The sequence below is a fragment of the Ostrinia furnacalis genome, unplaced genomic scaffold, assembly GCF_004193835.3.
Source record: "Ostrinia furnacalis isolate ACB-3 unplaced genomic scaffold, ASM419383v2 OfSCF2040, whole genome shotgun sequence".
Lineage (NCBI taxonomy): Eukaryota > Metazoa > Arthropoda > Insecta > Lepidoptera > Crambidae > Ostrinia > Ostrinia furnacalis.
Window position 1 is genome coordinate 178,300 of NW_021132279.1, and position 18,417 is coordinate 196,716.

At 37.4% G+C, this 18,417-nt stretch overlaps 1 protein-coding gene across 2 annotated transcripts; it reads left to right on the plus strand.

Annotated features, from left to right (window-relative positions):
• Positions 1 to 1,135: 1,135 nt before the first annotated feature.
• Ero1L (endoplasmic reticulum oxidoreductin-1-like protein) lies at positions 1,136 to 13,988 on the plus strand. Of its 2 annotated transcripts, none has more exons than XM_028306670.1 (2): positions 1,136 to 2,747; positions 13,773 to 13,988. In XM_028306670.1, exons 1-2 carry the CDS (start codon positions 1,300 to 1,302, stop codon positions 13,825 to 13,827), a joined length of 1,503 nt encoding a protein of 500 aa, XP_028162471.1. In that variant the 5' UTR covers positions 1,136 to 1,299; the 3' UTR covers positions 13,828 to 13,988. The 2 variants fall into 2 exon arrangements, with proteins under 2 accessions (XP_028162471.1, XP_028162470.1); XM_028306669.1 differs by lacking the exon at positions 13,773 to 13,988 and adding an exon at positions 5,676 to 5,842.
• Positions 13,989 to 18,417: the final 4,429 nt, after the last annotated feature.

The window sequence follows — 18,417 nt, forward strand, 5'->3', positions numbered from 1 at the left end:
TGACTATCAAGTTTCATAATTTATGGCGATAAAATCTGCACCAGAAAATGTCGTACTACATTGATAGGATTGCACGAATAGTGACGTTCCTGCGTTCGCCTCATCATAGACATTGTGAATCGATTGTGAAAATAAACAAATCGGCTAAATTGTGTTAAATTTTCATGGTGCTCAATAGCAAAAAGGTTCAGCTACTTAGCCAGAGTTGCCTCGCAATCAAATTCAAGTATTGGTGATGTTATTGATTTGGATTCTGTTTTTGACTCCAAGAAAAGTTAAACTAAAAGCACTACTGCGCCGTAAACAAATGTTTTGTTGTCGATATGTTTACATAATAAAGAACCTTAAGTTTCTTTTTTGTTTTACTTGGCATTCTAAAATTTATATTCGAATTTTGTAATTGACTTTTAAATAACATATTATACCTACATGTAGTATATTACACTATTTAATAGAAATAAATAATCATCTACACTTAGTTACTTCGGAGTAAAAATTAAATTCATAGGTAGGTAGGTACTATCTATGCCTATGGCCAGTCATGTCGTCTCGTTCTATCGCAAAGAATCACCATTTGATGAGAGCGAGAGCAAAAACGGAAATGGATAGTTAATACTGTGGCCGTGTGTACTTATTTCACTTACTTATTTTTTACTTGTTTAACATCTCATTAAAAAATTACATAATTTTACCCCGAAAATGGGGGTGTCACACGGCGCTAGTAACACTAAAGGGGGTAGAGGGGCGCGGGAGGGGAAGTATTTTGGACACAAGTTGCCGCGTAGAAATGTTATCGAACACTCCTTCTGGTTTGTTCTGTATTCTGAGAGGATGGCATATTTCAAAAAACAAAACTGCACTCAAGCGTGTTGTCACAGCAACCGCTGAGCACATACTAATTGAATTTCGGTCCATGGACCTGTTTGCGTGCCAGAAACAGTCTAGTTGACATGTCTTCTCTAGTACGTAGTACATTATAACTCAATGAATCCTTTGCACGTTTTTCCGATTCTGGCATGATGAAGCAAACATTGGATGCTTAAAACGGAACGTTTCACAGCTGACAGCATTCGTAGCTGTCAGTGTCACTGTTTGTTGACGTTGACACTGTTGACGGCTCATGTCATTGATGTCATTATTTCGATGATCATACGTTTGTTGAAGCACGTCGGCCTCTTGCTTCCTTTTCGGTGAATTAAAATCCTACTTTCACTCCATTGTGTATCGTGAATAACAACGGTTCTAAATGTGCTGTGAGAGAACTGATCTTATTTCGATATTCCTCTAAGTACACATGCCATGGCCGTAGCCATACCCGTAATGGCTTACAAAAAATATTGTGTTGTGTTTATAATTTTCGCTCTAGCGATAGTGCAGGCCGTGGGTTACGACACGGAGTTGTATGAAACAAAGCCTTGCGATAGCAACGTGTGCTTCGAAGCCCTGCACGGGGCCTTGGGCGACTGCTCGTGCAACATCGATACCATAGACTACTTCAACAACGTGAAGATCTTCCCACGCATCCAGAGCCTCGTCAGCAAGGACTACTTCCGTTTCTACAAGGTCAATTTGAAAAAAGAATGCCCTTTTTGGGCGGACGACAGCAGGTGCGCTATCAAGTATTGCCACATCAAAACATGCTCCAAAGAGAGTGTGCCTGGATATGCTAATGGATACGAAAACGAGCACGAAGATGAGGCGCCGGCCGTCAAGTATACTAAGGAAGCGCAGTCAGGGTGCAGCAACGATCCAGATCTAGACTTGGATCTAGGCTATTTGAACATGACCATAAGTGCAGCCAGTCAATATGAAATTGCTAAGTGGAAAGCCCATGATGATGCCTTAGAGAAGTTCTGTGGAAATGATGACAGAGATGCTGATGCTGACTATGTTGATCTGTCTTTGAATCCTGAGAGGTACACTGGCTACAAAGGTCCCTCAGCTCACAGAATCTGGAGGAGCATTTATCAAGAGAATTGCTTCCGTCCCAAATTGAATCCGTATGAATCTTTCCCTTATGTTCTAAGTACTGATCTGAGCAACATGTGCCTGGAGAAAAGAGTATTCTACAGAGCTATATCAGGTATGCACACAAGTATTAATATTCATTTGTGTTCCAAGTATTTGCTCTCTGAAAAAAGTGTTGGATTCGCTGCACCGCCAGAAGGAGAGTGGGGTCCTAACGTAGAAGAGTTCCAAAGACGTTTTGATCCCTCGCAAACATTTGGGGAAGGGCCCAATTGGCTCAAAAATATCTACTTTGTTTATTTGTTGGAGATGCGTGCCCTGGCTAAAGCTGGTCCATATTTAGAGAAAGAAGAGTATTTCACAGGCAACCCTACAGAAGATGAGGAAACCCGGCAGGCTATCAAAAACATGCTCGGTGTCATATACAGTTTTCCAGATCATTTCAATGAGTCTTCGATGTTCAGCGGAGGCAGTCAGGCTGCTAAATTGAAAGAGGAGTTCCGAGAGCATTTCTGGAACATATCAAGGATTATGGATTGTGTGGGTTGTGATAAATGCAAATTGTGGGGCAAGCTGCAGACTCAAGGGCTTGGGACTGCCCTAAAGATCCTGTTCTCAGCCAGATGGGACAACCCTGAAGGTGACCTTGAGCAGGGAGAGTTCCCACTGAAGAATAGAGTGCAGCGGCTGCAGAGAACAGAGATTGTAGCACTGTTTAATGCATTTGCTAGATTGTCAAATAGCATAAGAGAGCTGGAGAACTTCAGGATAATGCTCAGGTAAGACCACCTCTTGTTTTTTTTATTTGCACCTGCACATTAAAATTCTACTAACCTAGGCCTGTTTCATGTCCACAGTCAGACATTAATTTATCATTAAAGCTCCATAATTTCATAAGAATTCATTTTACTGTTACTGTGCTAGATTATGACATTGGCACATGTTGATGTGAAACAGGTTCATAATTACATACTAATGGGTGGTTACTAAATTGGTTTGCTCATTTAAATACACGTATTTAGTGTTTTGTTGGGTGCTTGCCATTTTCCTTATTCTTATTATAATAGTTACAAAAATAGAAAGGAATGAAAAACAAACTTGATTTTGTTAATGAATATTGGTTGATCTACCTGATTGGGTAAAAAAAAAATATCACCGTTCAGACAAGATCTTTTGAACCTGTTAGAAACATGGTGGAACCTCATGCCAGTCTGATTGCTGTTAGAACTCTTGCTACCACTTCTATTAAATTTATTTAGCAACTAAGTTTTCGCTCGCGGCTTCGCCCGCTTGGAATTTTGTCTTTCACAAAAAACTATCGTGCGCGTCCCTGTTTCAAAAACCGGGATAAAACTATCCTATGTCCTTTCCCGGGACTCAAACTATGTCCCTGCCAAATTTCATCAAAATCGGTTGAGTGGTTTAGGCGTGAAAGAGAGACAGACAGACAGAGTTCTTTCGCATTTATAATATTAGTAATAGATATCAGATCTTCGCTTCTCACTCTTACCATCATCGTCGTAATTTTCACACCAACCTAAACTTTCATAAGGTTTCTTAACAGTCATTTCCTACAGTGTAAAGTAGCAATAAATGACGCGAATTCAAATCGCAAATTGAAAATAAAAAGTAAACAATAAACGTAACTTTCGAAGATCTGCGCTAAACCAATAACAGTTAGCCAAGTGTTGATTTCTGTTTCACGACACTATTGTTTGTGATCATTGTCTTTCGGTGATGGATCTGTGTTTGCTTCAATGCTTTCTCTTACTTTGTATCTATTCTCTAACTGTTGATTAATCGCGTAAAACTTCGTAAACAAATTGTCTTTATTATCATCATGTCAGCCAATATAAGATTTTAAACTTTCGCATTCCATTTCAACTATAAAATAGAGGAAAACGTCAGTCTAATTCAGCATTATGATTTCATCAATTAGTCTCTTTCGTCCCGCAATATTTTAGCCGTTATAAAAGTACAATCACAGCAACATAGACCTAGTGGGGTTGAATTACTTCACTGATTAGGCGACGTTCGAGTTACCACGTATTTCTGGTCATGATATTCAATTTAATAGGGCGTTGCTTGATAAAACAAATAACGTCACATGCGTTTTTAATAACCTAGTTATCTCATTAATATTAGAACTGGCTTTTTTGGATTCATGACTGATTGATTACATGGTTTTCCTGAGCGCCAAAGCCAGCCGCCCGCCCAATACTCAAAGTCAAGAAAGTTACATGTTTACGATGTTTATTTCTTAGTTACTTATCTTACCTATGATTCTATTTACTCTGAAGCTATATTGTTTGTGAGAAAATATTTGTTATTGCAAATACAATCTGTATTTGCTAAGAAAGTCACCAATAAGCTAAGCTACGCTTTGAAAGTCACGTTGGCCCTCGGAGTCATGACGTATTATTTTGAGTTCCGAGTGTCTGACTCAGTAGATAGACATATGACGTGTAGGTTAACGCGCCGCTCTCAAGCATCACAGTTATGCAAGGATGATGAAACATGTTTGCGGCAGTAGAAAGTTCCTAAAAGATTTGTTTGACACGTTTCGCACAAGCTACAGACTTTAAAAAGTTTCGAACGTTGTCTTTCCTTTAACCTACTTCTTGAAAGAAGCGCATTGGTGAATCTGAACATAACTAAGCCAATCCTGAAGACAGGATAGATAGATGTTGTTTTTTTTTTTGGGATGGACTGTCCCGAGGGTATGTTTCTAAACTGTCTAAAAAAATCTTGAATCACTACGTGTAATTGCTTGATCGTAGCTAGAGATGACAAAATTTTTGCTATATGCTAGAGTCACGTAGTCAATAAAAAAATCGATACTGCGGGTTTTTGCCAGTGCCTTATCATCGGATATTAATGAATTCATACAAATCGCTAGTTAATACCGGAGATAACGATCGCACGTATGATAAAAATTAGATAAATTTCCTCAGAATTGCATTTTCTTTGCATCATCATTTGGTCAGGTTGTATAACTTGTACACACACAGATACAGGAAAGAAAGACAGCAACTTCGTGTTAAAATAGTTTGGGACTAGCTAGATTAACCTTCACTGCTTTACATCTAAACATAGGCATTTATTAAATACTAGCTTTCCGCCCGCGGCTTCGCCCGCGTGGAATTTTGTCTGTCACAGAAAAACTTTATCGCGCGCGTCCCTGTTTCAAAAACCGGGATAAAAACTATCCTATGTTCTTTCCCGGGACTCAAACTATCTCTATGCCAAATTTCATCAAAATCGGTTGCGAGGTTTAAGCGGGAAAGCGTAACAGACAGACAGACAGAGTTACTAGCATTTATAATATTAGTTGGGATTGCATGTATCCGATTGACTTTTAGAAGTAAGTAGACTTTCCAAAAGTCTATAAGGAAAATCACTTTACAGAATGTTTTTTTTACAACAGTTAGGTATTCCCCGCACACGCAAATTGACAATCTTGCTATCAGTAAAACAACAGGGCAATTTGCCTTTAGGTACTGTACAGCAATACTTTCCGAGCCAGCTTGATTGGTTTCTATAATCGCTTTTTTATGTCTTTTAAATGGGTGTCATTTTCGCAAATCATAACGTTTGCACAAATAGCACTTGCACATTTCACTGCCGCGCTATTGCACGACTTGCACATGACATAACACATTCATACCTTTTGGCAGCTATTAAATGTTCAAAATTTTCGTACACAGCTCCAACAAACAGACAAACACCAGGCAAAACACGTTCGGAGGTATCCCGGCGCTAGATAAGATGGCGAACCCGAAGAAAGACTGCAGTTCTGGAGGATCTAAACCGCGGTTAGGGAGTTAGAAGGAAACCGAATCTTCTTCTGCGGTACAATGTACAAAACTTAAGTCGAAAGCAAAATACGGTCAATTTATTGACCCTAACTGGGTCCTAGTATAAGAATGATTAATAATAGAAGAGAAATTCGTTAAAAAGCTACGTTCAAAATATCTCCTTCTCTCAGTTCAACTGGAGACCCGCAAAAAATAATAAACCAGAATCCCTCGCTTAGTTTATATCCTTTAGCTCCTATAATTTGAATAAGTTAGCCGTTATAAAATTTAAGGTCATATCAAAATTCTTCCATAAAAATCATTGTGACAAAGATAGGTTCGTACTCTAGTGGAGACGGAAACAAAGTCGAGTAGTTATTTTTTTACCATGACCTTATGTGTTCGCCACACGAGTTTCGCTTCTACTATTATTAGTTATTCTTAACTTCCTAGATCCTTTTAGAGGTTAGTTAACTTAGTGCTAGTGTTGCTGATCATCATCACAACAAGATATTTATTGAACCCAGTGACGTGTGAGCTTATTGATTGTTTGTAAAATGTATTTATCAAGGTAAACGTGAAACTTTGATTTTTACTTAACTCTGATGCCAACTGAAAAGTGATATTGAAGTTTTTAAATGCATACAGAAGAAAATTTTACCAAGCAATTTGGAATCGGTTTACAGGTACCTAATGAAGTATTGTAGTATTTATTTGAAATATGTTTTATCTGCCGTATTTGACGTTTTTGATGTTGGTGTAATAACAGATTATAGGATGATATACCTAGCCGCATGAGCTGGCTTAATTAAGGTTTCGTTAATAAGTAGGTATTTACTTATGCCAGGGCTTCCCAAACTTTTTTTACTGTGATGTCCTTGGGAATTTGTAATTTTTTTGAACACAACAAAACAAGAATGAAAGTAAAAAAAGATTTATTTTTACTTTATTGAATGGCAATTAATGAGAAGGATGTGCTAGCTTTTCTGAGCATAGCTTCTCAAAAGGGGGCTTAAGTTTGGAAATTGCCACTCTCATCTCTTTCTCTACCGTTTATTTTCAATCGCCTCACGACCGACGACGCCCTTTGGAGAGATCCGCGAAGCCCCAAGCGCCTCGACGCACAGTTTTGGGTATCCCTGACTTTACACAATTCCACCTTAATCAACCGGCTTCGTCAATCTGTTTAAATAACTATTGATTCTAAAGAATACGCATAATAATGATCCACCTGTTTTCACCTTTACCTTGTTTAAGTGTTTAGTCTTAAATATTTTTTTGGTGGTATGCTAAGGTCTGCTTGAATTTATTGACTGAAGAGAAGTCCTATTTTACCTTTCGTGGTTGTATTTTCCGTTTCAGTGACGGCTAGTTTCTCGTATTTTTAAGTTTTTTTTATATTTTAATTTTTAACTACTCTAAAATATACAATCATAAACAAAGTGCAATAGACAAATTAATATTGTTAGAACTGTTTTATTGTTTTTATTTTATTTTATCGATACAATTTTTTATACATTTTGTATTACAGTTCTTTTTAACACCCAAGGTTGTTACTAAGTGCTAAAACATTGAAGTTAATCCAAATACTATTGGCTACATTCCAATGTTACGATTGATATCTGACATTGCATCGAATATGCTCTATATCGGTAGAAATCTTTGCGTTTTGGCAAACAATTGTTTGTAAAGATTCAAGTAATTGTAATACTTTTCTAAGAATAATCTTTTTTACTTTCTTAACTCTTCACAAAATTTTAAGTGTCACAAATTTTTCTTCTGCTTCTTTTTACACAATGTCAAGTATTATTAGTTGATTTACATCATTATTTCTATAGTTAAAGTTTGTAAAATGAAGTATTGTAAGTTCACCACAAAAATGATTAGCATCTCAAATCTCAATTAATTCTTCTGCTCTTCCATAATAACAATGAGGTATGAACCTCAACTGAATGGTCTTTTGAAACTATCGATTTTAATATTTTCCAGTATTTATGTGCACAAAGACTCTTGGCAAGGCCATCTAATGTCAATGGCAAAATATGTATATTTTTACCCTACGTTTTAACTTGTTGATATACAAGATGCACTCGCGCTTTGGTTGGACTTAGCCCCTTAGTAACTCTTTAAATTCACATTAACTTTAAAATGTACAAATTACAGACGCAGTAAAATTAGCTGAACACTACATTATGTATTTGTAATTGGTTATAATGCAACCGAAATATAGCTTGTCCAAATTTCCACTGTATCAAAAGTATAATTTGATTTTTTGCAAAATTGTATACCAAGCCAACCAACCTAAGGGGCCGTCCATAAATTACGTCATCGATTTTTTCAGATTTTAGACCCCCCCCCCTACAATCATCCTAGCGTCATTTCTTAATGACCCCCCCCCCCTTCTCCCAAAATTGACGTCATTACCAGTTTGACAAAATTAAAACACTTGTAGAATCACCTTTTATTTTTTTTTAATAGATAGAGTGATTCTTAAGGAAGGTTTATGTACAGTCCTCTCAACTTAAGCTGAGAATTGCATTTGTGTGAGTGCACACCGATAGTTTAGAGTGGCAATCGGCTTGAAGCGCGGCGCGTCCCGCGCATGGTTTATTATAGCAAGCGGCCTGAAGCGCGGCGCGTCCGCCATGCACCGCTTCCTTGTCGCTCACATACTTCACTTCACCGCCGGTACTGGTAGCAGATACGTGTAATTTTATGTAATTGTGTTCCAAATATTAGTGAAATGGCTCCTACTGTAAGTGAATTTCCTGTACGAAATCCATTAAGCAGCCAAGTGAAAGAAATTTTATGGAAATTGAATACGTATTTTAAAGGTGTGAACGAAAAGTTTTTAGTCTGTTTTTATTTTGTAATTTTATAAAGTTTGTCTTTTTGTTGTATTTTGTAAGGCTGGCTGGACGCCCTCTCTATAAACGGTGCTCGCAGAATATCAGCGTCGAGGTACTTCGTGCCTTGGCATATGCTGAGCGAGGACCTGAGGCTAGTTGCCTAAAAAAATTTTTTTAGTCCGTAATGTTTAATATCAAAAAATATTGGACACGTATAATTTTATTTGTCAATCTAACAAATAATTACATAGTTATGGTGCGTTGAAGTTGCGCACGACGTCACAACGTGCGGCATTTTTAAGCAAGCGTTGACGTCACGGGCCTCTTCTTATGAACTTTGGGGCGCTTTATCTCTTTAAATTTTCATTAGTTTGAAAAAGTGAAAAATACGAGTAGAGTATTTTTTGATAAGTTAACTGACGGACTAATTAAAACTCTTGCTTTTTGACCCAGGCAACATCCCCAATTATTTGTATGTGTTTTACTAACGGTACTTTTGGCGATCACTCACACAAATGCAATTCTCAGCTTAAGTTGATAGGACTGTAGAGGCACTGAAAACGTATGTAATGCAGTCTACACATCAACCCGCCGATTTGCCGACATGAGCCGTCAACTTTGGACGTGTCGTCAAAAGTCAAATCGTCATCGACATGATCCTTTAGAAATAAAGACGCCGACACCAAGCTGCCGGGCTTGGAATGTGGAGTCCATGATGACTATTGATGACAGTGGACGACGTTTTTGCTTCACTTTAGACAAAGCTCTTCTCAAGTATGAAGACTATCCATCTAGGCTTTACAAATCTAAAGTTATTTCGTATTTTCTAATCAAATATAAATATTATTCTCCTCCCAAATTACATCACAACCCAATAACATTGTTTCTGCTTTGCCTGATTGGAATTCGATTAGATTCGATCTTTTCGATCGACTGGCTATTGCTACTGAACTTAATTTTGTCTTACATCATCCAAACATTCAAAAATTCACCTTAAGACAAAGCTAAAAGGTTACAATTTAAACTGACTGGCATTTTAGTATGTTGGTTACAGATATATCACATTTTTTCCAAACGAACGCGCTGAGCGTCCGAGTGTAAATTGACATGTCAATCGCATAACGTGAGTGTAAGTGTCAATTTGACACTGACAGCAGATCGATAACATAATGAGATGACAGACGTTATCGATTCGGATCTGGCGTGAAGAAAAATAGAAATATAGCGAAGTGTGAATTATGTTTGTTTGCGAAGTTTTTACATACTATTATGTAAAATAATGTATGAATCAAAAGGTCAGCAAACAAAATATGTACTCGTAGCTCTTAGTCTACACCTCACTACACACTATACCCGCCGATCTGCTGACATAAGTCGTTGACATAAACCCCGACGCCGCCGCGCCGTCGTAAGCCGTGGACATTTGACATGTTGTCAAAAGTCATAGAAAATACAACATGATTTTTTTTAAGTAAAGTCACCGACACCAAGCCGCTGTGTTGTTTTCGGGCTTGATGGGTAGAGTCCTTTATAAGAGACCTCACACACTTTAGTCAGCTAATAGTTTGGTCAGGCTGTTAATCTATATCTATAAAAGCGAAAGGTTTAGAATGTAGGTGCTCACTAAGACGGGATTTTACAAATATCAACGTACGAAGTCGCGGGCGGCCGCTAGTCAGAATAAATAAGTAAAAAAATACTCAAATCACTCCGATTTGTAAAACATCGGCCGATGAAAAGTTTGTAATAATGGTAGCAGGAAGGCGCTGGATGCAGGCCGCTACCAACTTTCTAATCTGGGAATCATTGGGGGAGGCCTATGTTCAGCAGTGGACGTCCTGTGGCTGAAATAATGATAACGATGACGCATTCTGAGCTACCTGACTCTACCATAGTAAACTCTACATAGTAAATTAATCCCTTATGAATAGTCTTATGTATCCTAAGTCGCGTGCGGCCAACAAACTGTAAATAAACAAAAATATTATGAAGTTGTGATCAATTCAGAAAGGCACAATGGCCCGCAACTAATAGCGGACAATAAAGCATAGACAAAGAATGAGGAGCAAACCCTTGGCCACACTAGTCGTCGCAGACTTAGGACTAACGGATGAGGCACGTATCATTGAAAGCCATTTTTATGTAAAAAAAACTCATTTATTTTTGCAAGAAGGCTTTTAGAAGTTTTAAACCTACGACTGCTTCGGGACAATAAATGGGACAGTGCTGAGAAGAAATGAATAAAAAAACTCAGTCACTATGCAGCACAAAGCAGGTATTGACTGAGAGACTGTAACCACACCTGATGTTAAGTGAGATGCAGTTTAGGATGGTACATATCTGCCCTGTAAGTGCCTATTCACTCTTGCCTTGAAACTACTCGGATTATAGTATTCGAAAAAGAACACAGCAAGCAGCGAATTCCAGTCCCTAGCTGTTAGTAAAAGAGCATTATAAAAGAGTTAGCGAAACGCTTAGTGCGAGCTGGTGGACTGTGATAATGAAGATGGTACGCTACCTGCGTCTGGTTTCCCGGTGATGGAAGACGACTAGAGGAATTAAATTTGTTTCTGCAGATAGGCTTTTATAAATCGCTTTTACACAACCCAGAATTAACCTTAAGATGATCTAATGCTTAGCTAAACAGTTAAACAGTCAGGTCCTTAAGATGGGCTAATGCTTGTGTTCAGGCACACATGCTTTTAATGAGCACGGTACGATTGCGCGGGACCTATTTAAATCTGCCGCCAACTCCGTCCCGCCAAAACTTACACGGCGAGCGCGCGCGACTACAGCAGCGCCGCGCTCCACGACGGCAAACGAACGAAAACTATGCAACGCGTCCTCTCGCGTTTGGGCCGGCATCGCGAGTGCCACGCTTATTGTGTGCTCCAACGGAAATGTGAAATTTGGTGACCTTTTGGAAATGTTTTGTATGTGAGGCCTCCACCGTACTTTGCTTGAAGTTAGTGACTCAAGTGAACCACCGAAGACACCGCGCGAAGCCCTAACTACCGGCCGGCGGCGTCCTACAGAGTACCTACCAGCAGCGCGGCGGCAGACAAGGTACTTGTTCGATTGTTTCTGTGTTTTGTTGATTGTGTTGTGCCTGGACGACACTGGGGAACTCATATTTAGATAAGCTATCGAAGTACACACACCGGCAGATTTAGAGGAACGGAAAAAAAAGCATCAATATCNAGAATGACGTAATATATGGACGGCCCCTAAGTGGCTATGTGCTCTCCATTATTATAATATGCCCCAGGTCTCGATGTTATTTTTTGAAGAATATTGCCCTTTATTGCCAATGTGAACTTAGTTGTTTGTAGGTATTTTATTTATTATTATTTTAGTAGGTTTGTTTAGAAAAATTAAAACTGTCAAAACAAACAGTTTGTTAAACAGTTATGGCACGGTAATAATATCATACAGTATTGTAACTTCATATAAACAGACGAAACGAGAATTTTCTTTCGAAATTCAAATCTCGGTATGCGCTCGGTATGCAAAAGTCGGGGATGTCGCGAATGTGCCGAATGGACGTCGGTAGCCAAGTGTTAAAAATAACAAAACTGATTGAATTCGACTGACAGTCATTTACGGTCAAATTGGTCAAAAACTAGTCAAATTTTCATTTTCAGTCAGTTTGATTTGAAATAAAAATTATATTGTATTAAACCAGCTTTTGCCCAAGACTTCGCTCGCCCGAAATTAACGTCACAGATCATTATGATTATTAAAGTTTCAAAATTATTTAAGTAGTTTTAAATAAATTAAATCTACTAATCACAAAACAACACACATATTTAACCTATTCCATTCACAAAGTATTTTGTGTCTAACTAAATAAAAAAATACAATCACAAAACTAGATAGAAATTCTAATTTTTCTAAATTCTAGGCAGATGTAATTAAACTGGGTACTGTAGGTGGGCAGCCCTATCGCATGTTGTCATACTGTGACGTACCGCGCGACTGTTGACATTTATTTGAAAAATATGGCCGAGTTGGAATACTGTATAGATAGTATTACCGTGGTTATGGTAGATGATAGAGTAGACAGAGTAGGAGTTTTTAATATTTTTTTGTATTTATTTCAACTCCAACAGTACATTTTTATGTCGTTTTTTTATTTTTTCTAAATAAATCTTACTAAATAGTTAGATTCATGTATCAATTTAAGCCGAATAGAATAGACTGGAGACTGGAATAGAGATTTTACTTAAAAGGCCAGTTTTTCAATTGTCAATTTCAATCGTTTGTAGGTATAAATGTTTGAAAAAGACAATTGTATCCTCCAGATAAAAGTTATCTGGCGAATGAGAAGTCGGGCCTTATTAATCAACAAATGGCCGATCGTAAAATATTTTTCAAATAACGTAAGATTGAAAACTATTAACAGAGTGGTAACTGTTTTGACGTCATTCCATTGTTTTATTGTTATTGCCTAGCTTATCGAATTGATTTAGTTCGTTATTAGATTTCAGGTCTAAATTAACGACATTTCTCTGTACTCAAATTGGCTGTTAAGATTTTATCTACTACTTATCAAACTGATTCGTTTGAACAAATTGATATGTTGTTTATATTTTTCAAAGGTGTCTGTGATTTTTTGAGGTAACGACTGTCATGACAAAATTATTTATTTTTAATTATTTTAATAAATGTTTTAACTGTATTGTATTCGTTTTATTTTTAACCTGTGGTGTGTGATGAGTTGTGTGTGCGAGTTCTTTACTAATAATAACTAATGAAACTTTTTTTAATTACTGTTTTTGATGTTACTTTAGGCCTTTTTTCGCAAGAGGTACGCATTTTGTACCCTGGGGAGGATTTTGGTGATAGACATACGATGATGATCCAGTAAAATCTCGCGATTCATGTTTTTCTAATAATACATAGTAGCATAATTGTTATGTAAGTGAGCCAAGTTTTGATTGATTTACTTGTGCGTTTGCGCATTCAGACGTCAAGGTTCATTATCATGTTATGCATGTGGACTATTATGACGAATATAATGATTAATGATTGCCATTTAGTCACCACATTATCTAAACGAATTTCCTGAAGTTTCCGATAAATATTTTCTTCTCATTTTCTTAGGAATAAACATTTTCATAAACTAGCTTTTTAACATAAATCCACTTGTTTTCAGACCTCAACTTCAAGAGAAAGGAAGATATTTGACGTGTGAACAACGTGTTACGTGAATTATGTGAAGTTTCATAAATACTAAACATCACAAACATATTTAATGGCATCACAGCAACTAGTCTGAATATCGTAGGTTAGTTTTCAAATTGCATAGGCTTTTTAAATTATACAGTGAATATGATTATTAAATTGTGTATTTCTTCTTTTTAGCATAGCTCTCCCTGTAAGTAACCCATGCGTTCTTGTTCTGAAGTTACAGACGCGTTAGCGCCAACTGAAAGTAGGTAGTGAACTTTGTAACGATTTTACGTTTGAAACTAGGTATTCACGTAAAATTTAAGTGCTATCTGAAATCATACTTTATGTGTGCAGTGTGCCATACATGCGTATTTTGTCGCTTAGGCTTATGATTTTTCATGTCAAAACTTTAAAGTTGGTCTTCAGCATCGCATTGCTGAAATTCTTGTGTTGAAATTTGATTGTCTTGTTCAGAGTTAAGGACTGAAAACAGTTGCAAAAGTTTGCTATGTATGGACTTCCGAGGACTTGCTCAGTAATTAATAAGATTTTGAAGTTTTTGTCAAGATCAGGGCTGGATAGACTTTGAGTACAATGAACTAGGCTGGTTTTATTGCTATTTCCCTCAGAATACTCAGAAAATAAAAATTGAGGCAAACTAGCAGTAGTTTGTTAGGTTAATACCTATCTAGGTATTAACAATACAGAGCATAAATATTGTAATTTTGATTTGTTTTACTAAAAGACCTTCATGTTTGTTATCATTTAGTGTCATTCGAGGAACTGAATGTATAATTAAAAAGCCATTTCTATTTCATACATACCTAATGTCATGAAAAGTTCCATGTTGGACAATAGGACTAAATTCATGGAACTAATAACTACAGATTATTACTCGATTGTGTCAGATAGTGATCTAAATAATTATATTATTATAACATTTAGGTTCAATAAAATAACAACTTTAGATATTTGTTCGATTACCTAATATTAGGTAATAAAGCTAATCCTATCTTATCGTAACTGCTGGAACAAAAAAAAAATACCCCCACTTAGAATCGAATGGGGACCTTTGGGCCTGAGTGTGGCCTGAGTCAGGTGCTATTACCACTAGATCACAGAGCCGGTTTATGCAGTAGGTAGTCTATTTTATAGTTATGAAAAGTATCAGAGCGACATTCATATTGAAATTAATTTAAATAGAAAACCACACGTTAGCTGGCATTGTGACAACATGGCAACAAATATTCGAATTGTATTATATTAAATAGTTATTCAAATGAGCTGTAGTCTGTAACACACCGTCACGCTTTTGGATAAAACCTGCACGGTTGCTCACAGCGGAACCGACCTGTGCACTGCAGATAACCGGTGAAGGACGATGGACATTACACTAATCGGCTTTTTAACCTCAGGTTTGTAGTTATGAGAGTCAATAATGGCTTACAAAGGATTTGTCACACTAGATTCGGTCTGTGGTCAGGTCAAAGTGAATGCAGCCCGTATAATGTATGACTTATGGGTCTAGACAAAGTGCACATTATAGGTAATCGCGTACCAGTCGAAAAGTGGTCGAAAGGCCTTTTTTGTATGGAGTTTTGACAGATTCGATTTTCGATTCGATCAAAAAGTGCACTTTTGCTGCAGTTGCTGTCGCGCTCGCACACTCACTGCGGGCGCCCATCGCACAGTCGCGACAGCAATGTAATTACGCGCGAGCGATAAGGATGGGTAGCTTGGGGTCATTGGACAAAATTCTACGTGCTCACGGACCAGGCTTTAGTTAGACCCACTGACCGTAGACCGCATCCAGTGTGGCAAGTCCTTTAATCAGGCTGGTTAGGGGCGGCGGAAATATGGCTGACATAACTTTAACTACAGGTGCCTACTTCTGGGACTTATTACGTCACAAGATCAGTGAGTATTGTAACCATTTTATTTACTTTAAAGTACTTAGTAATTAAAGTGTTTTTTTTTTTCAGTTGCATCATTAGCTGACTTGTTTGTCACCCTTAAACACGACGTTAAAAATAGTCCTACGTAACTTACAACAGCAAATAGCATCATATTTTAGATACCAAAATTCGTTGCCAAATATCTTAATACTTTTTACCAGAAAATCATTTTCTGTAAATAGCCGTCACATTTACGCTGGCAAAGGCTTGCGAATCTTGCGATTCTGTTTTCCTTGAAATTCCGAGTTATCTACTAACGCTCGACGTTTGTCAAAGGGCACAATGATGCGGGTAGCTGCACAGGCACAGTGCTTCAGATAACGTTCGTTCGCTCCGGTGGGCACTATGCAAACTTAGTCACGTTCGTGTTTTCATTGCGCTTCTGACAAGAGCATTTATTTTCTGTACTGTTGATCCGTGCAATTCTCCGAACAATTCATTTACATATCTTTATACATGCATACTTCTATGGAAAGTATTTACTTACCAATCTCACCGAATGACCACTGATGTTTCTCTAAGTTTAATAGGACCTCCATGGTGCATGTTGTATTCAACGCCAACTGCACGGCGACAAAAAGTTCACCCGTTCGCGCGCGCCCGCCTCTTGACATAATGCGCCTAAACCAAAATGGTTTAGACTAAGAGCTAGTGAACGCCAGACCTACGTCATTTTATAAAAGCTGAAAGTTTGTCAGCGTATGCTCCCAATGTAGGATATAATGTTGGTGAATTATGAAGTTTGGGTCGTGGTGGCTTTGGGAGCTACCCTAAAAAAACTGTCTTTCAAGGAGTTGGAACTGTCAAAACTGTCTGGCTGTTGGGGAAAATACTTCTAATTATTGCCCCAATATTATACATAAAAATCAGATTTTTTATTATAACGTAAGTCTAACGTTTACGGTGGCTTTTTCTGTATATTCAAAAGACTGTAATTCTACTAACGTTATACCATTAAATCTGATTTTTATGTATAATATTTGGACAATAATTAGAAGTATTTTCCCCAACAGCCAGACAGTTTTGACAGTTCCAACTCCTTGAAAGACAGTTTTTTTAGGGTAGCTCCCAAAGCCACCACGACCCAAACTTCATAATTCACCAACATTATATCCTATATTGGGAGCATACGCTGACAAACTTTCAGCTTTTATAAAATGACGTAGGTCTGGCGTTCACTAACTCTTAGTCTAGTTATTGTTCAAGTGCCAAAAACCTGCTCTCACATTGTTTGCTCTCGAAATTCATAAATTACAGGAAAACTACCAGGATCACATAAATGCTAAGGAAATGGGGGTATTCGAAAACATTAAAATACTATGAATGAATGCTAAAAGAGGACAAAACACGGATAGAAAGAAATAGCAATTAAAATAATTGTAAAGATGTGTGTGTAAGGGGCGTGGCGGAAAATAATCTGTTAATGAAACAATTTGTGTCTACCGCCATATCCTTAATATTCATGTTCTCCTGGTACTTTAGGGAAACTTTGAACTATTCATTGAGATTTTGTTGGCTAACAACATGGACCTATAAAAAAAGTCGGACGGATTCTCATCAACAAAATACTGTGACATTAGGATATACCAGCTCGCCTGTACGTACAGGCCGGCACGCACACATTCATACCCTGATACACCACTTCGAGTGCAAACTTCACACTGTTGACACATTTACGCGGCGAAAAAAAACACAAATACGACATGTCTTGCGTGGTGAAATTGTGCAAAAACCGTTCTGATAGAACGATCAAAAATCAAGGAATCACATTTCACAGGTAAACTAATAATCTAATCACTTATTTCCCCGATTTTATAAACATTAAAATATTAAAATCAAATGTCAATCACCCGACAAAATAATACGTCAAAGGCCAGTGTTCTCAGTTATTTACGTGGGAAAATTACCCGAAAAGTGGGAAATCTATAATTTTAAGACTTTTTAGGTGTTTATTACGCATACTATAGAAATAAAATAATTTATCATATAGCCTGACCAGGAACATAAAAACCCTCGCCATGTTGCGGAAAACTAATGGTACTAATTTCTTTTAATGGCAACAGTAACTGAAAACTTCATTGACATGTCACCTTGCATGTCAGTCTATTGCTGTCAAAGTGTAAACAAACTTTAATTTAAATGTACGCAATTGGTTTTATGAATTAAATTGCTAAAATATTTTTATAGTCGTGAAAGAAAAGTGGTTTACAATGTGTTTTTATAGGTCCATGGCTAACAAAATATCCACCAACTTTTTGAAACTTATCGGGTCTGTCTCCACCAGGTAGAGATGCAGTGGATAAGGATAATTTAGTTCTAAGTTCGTTGCACGTATTGACGCACACACGTAGATTGCAGAATATCTCAAAAATATAATTATGTTTAAAGCAAACAGTCGAAGTCGAACTGTGTAATTTTCCAACTAAATTAGAACTAAAAAAAAACAATTTCTTTTACTTACTTCATACTACATAATTACATGCATAATTACTTCATACTTACTTTAGAAAGTACTTACCATTTATCTCAATAAATTACCACTGCAGGAACTTCATGGTTCTATGGCTCGTATGGCTGTCTGCATCTTCATTGGACCCACGTCCCCACGTCCAACGTTCGTCTTAAGTATCTGTTGTTCGGTGGCTAGGAATCTTTCCCTCGACTGTGTCCAAT

What these genes read in the sequence shown, in the direction of transcription:
- Ero1L (XM_028306669.1), top strand. Translation starts at nt 1,300, where the DNA reads ATGGCCGTAGCCATACCCGTAATGGCTTACAAAAAATATTGTGTTGTG. An exon ending in AACTTCAGGATAATGCTCAG is followed by an intron (nt 2,748 to 5,675) that starts GTAAGACCACCT and finishes TTTCGTACACAG; the next exon opens with CTCCAACAAACAGACAAACA.